This window comes from Pseudophryne corroboree, chromosome 9, assembly GCF_028390025.1.
Source record: "Pseudophryne corroboree isolate aPseCor3 chromosome 9, aPseCor3.hap2, whole genome shotgun sequence".
In the NCBI taxonomy this organism is placed as follows: Eukaryota; Metazoa; Chordata; class Amphibia; order Anura; family Myobatrachidae; genus Pseudophryne; species Pseudophryne corroboree.
The window spans coordinates 253,780,501-253,790,694 of record NC_086452.1 but is presented as its reverse complement, the minus strand read 5'-3'; the positions used below and the strand labels follow the sequence as shown (position 1 = coordinate 253,790,694).

Below are 10,194 nucleotides of genomic sequence, written 5' to 3'. Positions count from 1 at the left end.
GAAGGCGATTTTTATAAAGCTTGGAATAGATAAAGTGGAAAGAAATAAAGTACAGTACTAACAAATCTGCTTATGTCATTTTTCAAAGAGATCAAGCCTTGGCGAGTGATAAATAGCACCAGTACCAGCCAACTAGCTCCTAATTGCCATGTGTACAGGCTGTGGGCCTAATTAAGCATGGATCATAGATGTATGGATCGCACATAACTCCGATATGTGGGGGGACGCCCAGCACAGGGCAAGTCTGCCACACATGCCATATCCAGCTCCCATGCACACATGCAATAGCTGCTTTTGCATGTTTAGGGTAGTCCTCTGTCCATGCAGCCTAGCTGCAAAGGCAGGTGGCTTCCCGCCATATTTCGGGTAGCAGCGGCTAGGTGTAATGTCACGCAGCTGGCCTGGCCCGCCTTGAAAACGTTCGGACATTCCTAAATTGTCCGGACTGTGCCCCCACAACACTGCCGCGACGCCCCCTCCCGCCCTGCGATTGCCTTGCAGGTGCATTTACAGATGTGAGATGCTGTTGCACACTTCAAAAGGCCCCAGCATGCGAACGCAATCGTACCTGCATCCCATGCTGAATCGGGCCCTCTGTTTGAAAAATGTGCGTTAAGACAAATAATACTTTTCAGACCTAAACCATCCCATGTGACAAAGCTTTCAAGGAACAAAGTGGTTGTCAACTTTGGACAATCCCCTCTTAATGAGGACTTCCCACCTTATGTTCAGAATAAAGGAAAAAAATCTAAAGCTCTCCCAGGGACTCTCATTGTTATCTGTATGGGATTGCTGACATTTGTGCTTATTTTCCCTGCAGCATTGCTGCAAGTTACCCATACCACTTCTCTGGAATATGCTGAAGGCAGCATTATGGGGGACTGAGTCTTCTACTAACATATGGGGAGTCCTCAGGCAAGGTGACTCTATCTGTCATTTGTAGGAAGCAGGATTCATTAACAAGTGTCTAACTACTATACATATCACTATAGTGACAAATAAATGTTAATTATGTTTTAGGCATGACAGAAAATATTATTGTTTCACTCATACGTTCCTGACAATTAACTGTTACCTAAGTACATTTTTCTTAATGACTGAATTCATAAGTTATAATAATAATAATAATAATAATAATATTAATTAATTAATATATAATATATAATATATAATATATATATAATAATATATATAATATAATATAATATATATAATATATATAATATATATAATATATAATATATAATATATAAGTTATAATAATAATAATAATAATATAAATTAATTAATTAATTAATTAATATTAATTAATATAATAGTAATAAGTTTTACCATGAATGTTTATGTTAAACAGCTTCTGTGCACTTCCTGCCTCATTCTCAACAATGCAGATATATCGTCCAGTATCCAGTAACTGAGCATTTGTGATCTAAGAAACACAACAAAAGTGGTAAGTATTAGATCCGTCTATTGCAGTGCATACTAATGTAACGCAGTACGTAGCGCAATAATCTTGCAAAAGGTGAACAAGTCATCAGTTTTTTTGGGGACGATTAATCATATCTCCCAACTTTATCGGATGTGGAAGCGGGACCCCATGCGCGGCAAAGCCGTGGCCGCTGGCGAAAAGGGGACGTGGCTACAGAAAATGGTCGTGTTTTGTAGAAAGGGGGCGTGGCCTCATGGCAATGCCGCGATCACAAGCCACAGCCCCTGTTCTCGTCACTATGGGGGCATGGCCAGCGCTCAGTGAGCTGCTGGTATGCCCCCAGTACCTCTGTCTCTATGAATAGACGCTGTGTGCACATGCACACAGCGTCTATTCACCTTGCTCTGCAGTGAGTGCAGGAGCCTCCCAACTGTCCCCCCCCAACGCGGGACACTGCTGCCAGCGGGTGGGACAGCGGGGCAGTCCTAAAATAAGGGACTGTCCCGCGAAAATCGGGACAGTTGGGAGGTATGGATTCATTAAATATGACATATTTACTTATTTTGTTCTGCTATTTCTGTATTGTTAAGATATATTCCATTTGCATTATCAAATGCACTTTCTTCTAAATCGCAACATATTTGTCCTCGCTCCTAGCATGGCTGGGTGACTCATGCAATATTGGGAAATCTCGGGATATGGTCATTAGGTCAACCACACTTAGGTCGACAGTCATTAGGTCGCCCACTATTGGTCGACATGGAAAAAGGTCAACATGCATTTTTCAAGGGTTTTTTTTCTTAATTTTTTTTGAACTTTTTAAATATTTTATGATCCACATGGACTACTATTGGGAATAGTAACCTGTGCCGAGCGCAGCGGTAGCGGAGCGAGGCACCTCTTGCCTGAAGCATGGTGAGTGAAGCGAGCCATGCGAGGGGACACGGTGCACTAATTGGGGTTCCCAGTCACTTTACTAAGAAAATTACTCCAAAAAAGTAAAAAGAACTCCTGTCAACCTTTTTCCGTGTCGACCTTGTTCATGTTGACCTAATGACAATGTCGACCTAGTGACCATGTTGACCTAATGCATGTCGACCAATAGTGGTTGACCTAATGACTCTCGACCTAAGTGTGATCGACCTAATGACCCATACCCAGAAATCTCCTGCTCTCTGGAAAAGACAGACAAAACTCCTGCAACTCTGCTGTGCATACTACAAGAAAAGAGCCAGAGACAGGGACAGGTTTGTTATGTTTCCAATGAGAATTATGTGTTTCTGTAAATAAACAGGTACTACAAGAAAATTACCTCTGCTCTGTAGCCACTTATATAGTGTTCCCAGTCTGTCCTGCACACAGAACATAAATCTGTCTGTCTGCATAACACACAGGTCTGTCTGCCTGTATGTGCTACACTCAGGATCAGTGATTCAATGGGGCAACTTCCTAAGGGTGCCAGGACCTGAGAGGGCAGCCCTCTGACTCTGAGGCTGTCTGTGAGAAAAAAGATGGATGTCTCTGACATCCTTATTATGCTTACTGCTGGTGACAGCCACATCTGCACTTGCACCAGCTACAGTATTATACCCCTTTTCCACTAGTGTAGCACGGGTCGCAGCCGTCTCGCCTGACACGGCTGCGACCCGTGCTACAGCCCCCTGCAGACAGCGCTCACCAACCCGGCAATTGCCGGGTTGGTGACGCGCTAGTGACGCGGCAGGGGCGGCGCTGGGAGATCACATGATCTCCCAGCGCCGCCCTCCCATACACTGTGAATGGGAGCTTTATCACCTCGACACGGCACCCGTTCACACTAGACAGCTAGCCATGTGTTCAACCCGGCTAGCTACCCGGGTAGGATTCCCGGATCACTTGATCCGGGAATTTGCCAGGGAACCCTTTCCCACTAGTGGAAAAGGGGTATTATTTATACCTGGCTGTCAGTGTTATCAGCCAAGTGCAGCAGGCAGGCAGCAGCATGGGCACCCTTTATCTTTCTCTCAACTTCCCTTCCCCCTGACACAGACAATTATGCAAGCTCCACCTCCCAGGCTATACAAGAAGAACGAGCAGCAGGAGCCAGACAAGTAAGGGAACTTTTTAATAGCTTCTTGTTGTGTGATTAAGATTAACGGGTGCTGCGAGAGGAGGGTTAATGGGTGCTGAGAGTGAATGTATTAGGATGCAGGGGCAAACGCAGGATTTCTTAAGGGGGGTTTCCAAAGAGGTGGTGGAGCAAAGCATAAGGGGGCGGATACTATGGTACTACGCACTCTGTAACCAGCCGTGTTGCCTTCCAACAGTAATGTAATATACAATAATAAAGGTGGCACTCACAGACTCATCATCACCCAGAAATTAAGATTCAAAGGTGCCCGCAGTCTACTCCAACGTTTCACTTTATAATAACCTTCATCAGGGTATTCCTGACGTATGTTATTATCAGAGCCGTCTCAGGGTCTTTTTGCGCCCCGGGTGGCAATACGGGGTGTGGCTTCATACAGGGGGCGTGGTCAGTTACGCCCCCTGTACGCCCCCTGTACAGTACTAGCGCCGCTGAAATGATGTGCGGTGCGTGATGACGACATCGCGCACCGCACAGCAAAGGTCCTCTCCACGAAGGAAAACTAGACGCTACGCGTCTAGTTCCCTTCGTGGAGAGGACCTTTGCTGTGTGGTGTGCGATGACGTCAACGCGCACCGCACATCATTACAGAAAAGGTCCTCTCCACGAAGGGAAACTAGACGAGTAGCGTCTAGTTTCCCTTCTCAGCGGGCAGCGGCAGCGGGGGGCACAGCAGCAGCGGATCTTTTCGTGGTGCAGCACCCTCCGGTTGGCGCCGGCGCCCTCTGGAAGGCAGCGCCCCGGGCAAAAGTCCTGCTTGCCCGTGGCAGATCCGCTACTGGTTATTATAAAGGAAAATGTTGGAGTAGCCAGCTGGTGTCTGAGTCTTCATTTCTGGGTGATTCAGCCAGCTTCCAGGTCAGCCATCTCTGTGAATATGAGAAAGAGGCAGCTGCAGTATCACTCAGTGGCTTAACTTGTAAGTGGTGGGCCCAGGTGCAAAAATATGCTCTGGACCCTCCCTCCTCCACGCTGTTGAGAGAGGCAGTAGGGGACTAGGGAATAGCAGTAGGTGACAGCGGAAGAGGCTGTTGGTGATGGAGAGGCAGGTGGTGACTGGGGGGGTCAGTGGGTGACATAGAGGGTGACAGGGAGAGGTAGACACAGGGAAGGTGACAGGGAGAGGCAGTGAGTAACAGGGGAGAGGCTGTTAGTGACTGGGGAGTAATTTGGTGACTGGGGAGTCAGTAGATGACAGGCAGAGGGTAACAGCGGAAGGCAGAGGGTGACAAGGAGAGGCAGAGGGTAAGAGTGAAAAGGCAGTGGGTAACAGAGGAGGGCAGAAGGTGACATTGAAAAGCTGAGAGTGACATTGAGAGGCACTGAGTGACAGAGTAAGGCAGGGAGAGGCAGTGGGTAACAGCAGAAGGCAGTGGATGAGAGTGAAAGGGCGACAATGAGATAGTGAGTGAGATCGGCTGGCATTTTACTGCAGCAGGCAGGAGCACAGCGCCATTGCCTCCCCCACACCACCTACATAGTCCCCAGGGTCTGGCTGGCAACTTGCAGTCTGGGAAACACACACACTACGCACATCATCCCCTCACTGTGCTCCCCAACCCACACTGTGGACACCATCTCCCATCCCACACTGAGTATCCCATTCCCCCACTGTACACGCCATCCCTGATACCACACCATCCGCCATTATGCACCAAATCTCTCCCCCCCCACATCCATGCTGCAGTTACCTACGAAGCGCTGCTGCCTCTGTCACCACTCTGCAGGGACTGCTGAGCGCCAGGCTGCCTGACAACTTGTGGGCCCAGCCCGACCGTCGGAGAGAGATGAGGTCCCTCCTCCTTCACCTTCTCCTCCGGCCGGAAATGTGTCCTCGGCGTCCACCACAGAGCGGAGCGGCAGCGTACTAATGAGTCAGTTTGACTTATTATAAAGCTGCCGGCAGAGGGTCCTTTCATATCGGTGGGCGGTCCCACCGCTAGCTCCGCTACTGTCACTGACCCAGCTCCCCACCACCCAACAAAATCAGTCACTTATGTTGATGGATCAGTGGCAGGGGGGGTTTCTAGGTACTCGGAAACCCCCCCTGCGTGCACTAGTGGGATGAAGTTAAAATATCGGCTGTCTGGATCCCGGCATTCAGGACACCGATGACGGAATCCCGACAGCTGGAGAAATTCCCACCACATCTGAGTATTTCCACTCGGTTGGTGGGTCTACGCCACAAACCGACTGGAAATATAACCTGTTGTGAGTCACCAGGCCCGAGGCGTGGCAAGCTCAGCAAGCCTGCAAGGGGACTTGCTGCCTTGCTGCCAGGATTCTGACAGACAGGATGCCACTGTCTGTCAGAGGAGGCTGTGTGGGGGGAAGTTAGTGGGTGCTGAAATGGGGATTAATGAGTGCTGGAGGTGAATGGATTAATAGGTGCTTTAAGGGTGGTAAATGGGTGCTGTGATGGGGAAGTTAATGGGTGCTATTAGAGAGAAGTTTAATGGGTGCTGAGGGTGAATGGATTTATAGGTGCTAGGTGGAGGGTTTAATGTGTACTGAGAGTGAATATATTAAAAAGTACTGAGTGGGGTTAGGGGGTTAATTTGTGCAAAGATGAATGTGCGTAATTGGTGCTCTGGTTCTGCAACAAAGTGTAATACATACATGCTGACATGTAATATCTCCTCTCCGGGAGATGCCTGGAGAGGACATGCACCTTGCAACTTTGGGGGGTGGCTGCAAATCACTAGGCTCCGTGCCCAAAATTATGTAATTTGCTGGTCTGTGAGTAGGGGCGGAGCTAAATGATGAAAATGTGCATCATTTAGCTCAACCCCTTCATACAGCCCAGCAATTCCCTGTTTGATCTTCTCTTCTTGCCTACTTCATTAGGAATTAGGTGGGATGCAGGAGATGCAGTAACTCATCCATTTGGTGCAGGGGACTGACCAAAAAAATTGGGAGTCTCACGACACTTGTTGGAGAGTAGGCAGTATGGTGTAATACATTTACAGACAGGATGTGCATATGAAAAATGACAAACTCTGTTCTCAAAGACTATGGTAAACACACCAGTGTGGTTTTATATAAATGGATTGAAGGAATGTAATGGGGAATTAGGGGTGGTACTGTGAAGCTTTCCCTAGGTTGCGTAGCCTGGCTAGGCTACATTATAACTGGCAAGAGTCATTCTTAGTATGTTAGTATTTGCGGTATTAGCATATTAGTATTTATGATAGAAATTATATGTCCCATTATGAAACTCAAGCAATATCAGGGCCGTAACTAGGGGGGGCTAAGGGGACATGCGCCCCGGGTGCAGGATTTGAGGGGGGCGTCAATGAGTTACAGAGAAGCAGTTTTTTTTTTTTTTTACTGGCAGTGCTGTGCTGCTACAGTGAGACAGCAGACAGCTCCCAGGGCAATGTATCTTACCCATCTGTCTGCCCGCAACTGGCTCTGACGCTGTGCGGGTGAGCTCCAGTACCTGGGATCTCTCCCATGTCGGCTACTGTCTTACACTCTCTTCTTTGCCATGCAATGCTGCGACTACCATGCGGTGCACCGTACAAGCTATAGGCGCCCAGTTAGCAGTATCAACCTCCGCTTTGCCTCCCAGATGGGGGGATTTGGTGTAGTTTATAGGGAGGTGTAGTGCAGTGATGTAGTGTACCAAATAGGGTATGTAGTGTGGTCATGTATTGCAGTATATAGGGGCATGTAGTGCGCTGATGTGGTGTAGCATATAATGGGATGTAGTGTAGTGATGTAGTGTAGCATATAGGGTATGTAGTGTAGTGATGTAGTTCAGCGTGTAGGGGATGTAGTATAGTGATGTAGTGCAGTGGATAGGGGAGTAGCGCAGTGATGAAGTGTTATGATATAGTGCAATGTATGGGGTCACACAGAGGAGCATGTAATTGAACACGCTGGTGGGTCATGTGACGCATAGGGCATTTGAGGCACATAGCGTAATATTGTCCAGTAGTATCCCGTTTTCAAAAACTTTTTGATAATCAGATTATTTTAGTCTGATAGGGTTTGTTTTTTTGTGTGTGATTTTTATTTTGTATTTTTATTTTTTTGGGGGGGAGGTGTGTGTGTGGGGGAGGGGGGTGCCAAATGTCTGCCTTGCCCCGGGTGACAAAAATCCTAGTTTCGGACCTGGCAATATTACTAATATATTTGTCACATGGCACAATAAATCCCTTATTTGTCTACAGTGCTAATGTAAAACACAGGTGCCTACTCTCCAGGAACACCCTGTAGATTCCCAGAAAATGCAAGCTAACTTCCCAGATCACATCTTTGTCTCCCTGTCAGTCCTAGCCCATAAACCAATACACCAGGGAACAGCAAGATGGAAGATGAATGAGGAGTCTTGTGGCTCAAATGAATCAGCAAAAGAATTGCAATGTTTTTATATAAATATAGTATTTATGGACAATATATAAATTGATGGACAAAATCTATCTATCTATCTATCTATCTATCTATCTATCTATCTATCTATCTACAGTATCTATATACAATATACTATATATATATATATATATATATATATATATATATATATATATAAAAAACACGAGATTTATGGTAAGAACTTACCGTTGTTAAATCTCTTTCGGCGAGGTACACTGGGCTCCACAAGGATTAACATCGGGGGGTGTAGAGTAGGATCTTGATCCGAGGCACCAACAGGCTCAAAGCTTTGACTGTTCCCAAGATGCACAGCGCCGCCTCCTCTATAACCCCGCCTCCGTGCACAGGAGCTCAGTTTTGTTAACCAGTCCAATGCAGTAGCAGGTACCAGAGACGACAATCGCTCGTAGCCAAATACACCACATTCTCACGACAGGAGAAGGTGTCAGCGGCTAATGCCTTACCAACCCAAAGAAGCTAAGTGTGTCAGGGTGGAGCCCAGTGTACCTTGCAGAAAGAGATTTAACAACGGTAAGTTCTTACCATAAATCTCATTTTCTGCTGTGGGGTACACTGGGCTCCACAAGGATTAACAACGGGGATGTCCTAAAGCAGTTCCTTATGGGAGGGGACGCACTGTAGTGGGCACAAGAACCCGGCATCCAAAGGAAGCACCCTGGGAGGCGGAAGTATCGAAGGCATAGAACCTTATGAACATGTTCACTGAGGACCACGTAGCCGCCTTGCACAATTGTTCAAGGGTCGCACCACGGCGGGTCGCCCAAGAAGGTCCGACAGACCGAGTAGAATGGGCTTCAATGGTAGCAGGAGCTGTAAGACCAGCCTGTACATAAGCATGTGCAATCACCATTCTAATCCATCTGGCCAAGGTCTGCTTGTTAGCAGGCCAGCCACGTTTGTGAAAACCAAACAGTATAAAGAGAGAATCAGATTTCCGAATGGAAGAGATTCTCTTCACATATATACGGAGAGCCCGTACCACATCCAAAGACCGTTCTTTAGATGACACCTCAGGAGAATTAAAGGCCGGAACCACAATCTCCTGATTAAGGTGGAAGGAAGACACCACCCAAGGTAAATAACCCCGGACGCATTCTAAGAACCGCCCGGTCACAGTGAAAAATCAGATAGGGGGACTTACAGGATAAGGCACCCAAGTCCGAGACCCTTCTTGCTGAAGCGATGGCCAGCAAAAATAAAACCTTAAGGGAAAGCCACTTAAGGTCTGCAGACGCAAGAGGTTCAAACGGAGACGCAAGGCCTCCAGAACCACAGACAGATCCCAAGGGGCCACAGGTGGCACATAAGGAGGCTGAATCCGCAACACGCCTTGAGTGAAGGTATAAACATCAGGAAGGGCAGCAATCTTTCTCTGAAACCAAACCGATAAGGCAGAAATTTGAACCTTGAGGGAGGCCAAACGAAGGCCTAAATCCAGGCCCTGTTGTAGGAAGGCTAACAGTTTGGCCGTACTAAACTTGAAAACGTCATGATTGTGAGACGCGCACCAAGTAAAGTAAGCATTCCAGACCCTATGGTAAATCCGAGCAGAAGCCGGCTTACGGGCCTTCAACATAGTTTGAGGGACTGCCTCAGAAAAACTCTTGGCTTCAAGAGCCACGCCGTCAAAGCCAGATGGGCCAAGTCCTGGTAAACACAAGGGCCCTGAACGAGGAGGTCTGGTCGTTGTGGAAGTAGAAGGAGACGATCTAGTGAGAGGCCCTGCAGATCGGAGAACCGGTGCCATCTGGGCCACGCCGTAGCGATCAGAAGTAGGATTCCTCCTTCTTGCTGGAACTTCCATATTACTCTGGGCAGGAGTGACATAGGAGGGAACACGTACAGCAGCCGAAAGTTCCATGGAATAGCCAGAGCATCCATGAACGCCGCCTGAGAATCCTTTGTCCTTGCTCCGAAGACCGGAACCTTGTGATTGTGTTGAGACGCCATCAGGTCCACATCTGGAAAGCCCCATGTGTCCACAACAAGATGAAACACCTCTTGAAGGAGGCTACACTATCCGGCGTGTACGTTCTGACGACTGAGAAAGTCCGCTTCCCAGATTAGGACCCCTGGAATGAACACTGCGGATATGGCAGGCAGATGGCGTTCTGCCCATTGAAGAATCCGTGATACTTCCCTCATTACCATGCGGCTCTGAGTGCCGCCTTGATGATTGATGTACGCCATCGTGGTGGTGTTGTCCGATTGTACTTGAACAGGTCTGTTCTGTATC

The 10,194-nt window shown here is 47.7% G+C and overlaps 1 protein-coding gene across 3 annotated transcripts in view; it reads right to left on the bottom strand.

The window, feature by feature from the left end:
• The window catches only part of HMCN1 (hemicentin 1), a 1,072,092-nt gene that overhangs the window by 501,765 nt on the left and 560,133 nt on the right, over positions 1–10,194 (bottom strand). For all 3 annotated transcript variants that reach the window (XM_063940215.1, XM_063940214.1, XM_063940213.1), the window contains one exon: positions 1,333–1,429. In XM_063940215.1, coding sequence (XP_063796285.1) covers positions 1,333–1,429 — 97 coding nt within the window. The remainder of the gene's footprint in view (positions 1–1,332; positions 1,430–10,194) is intronic.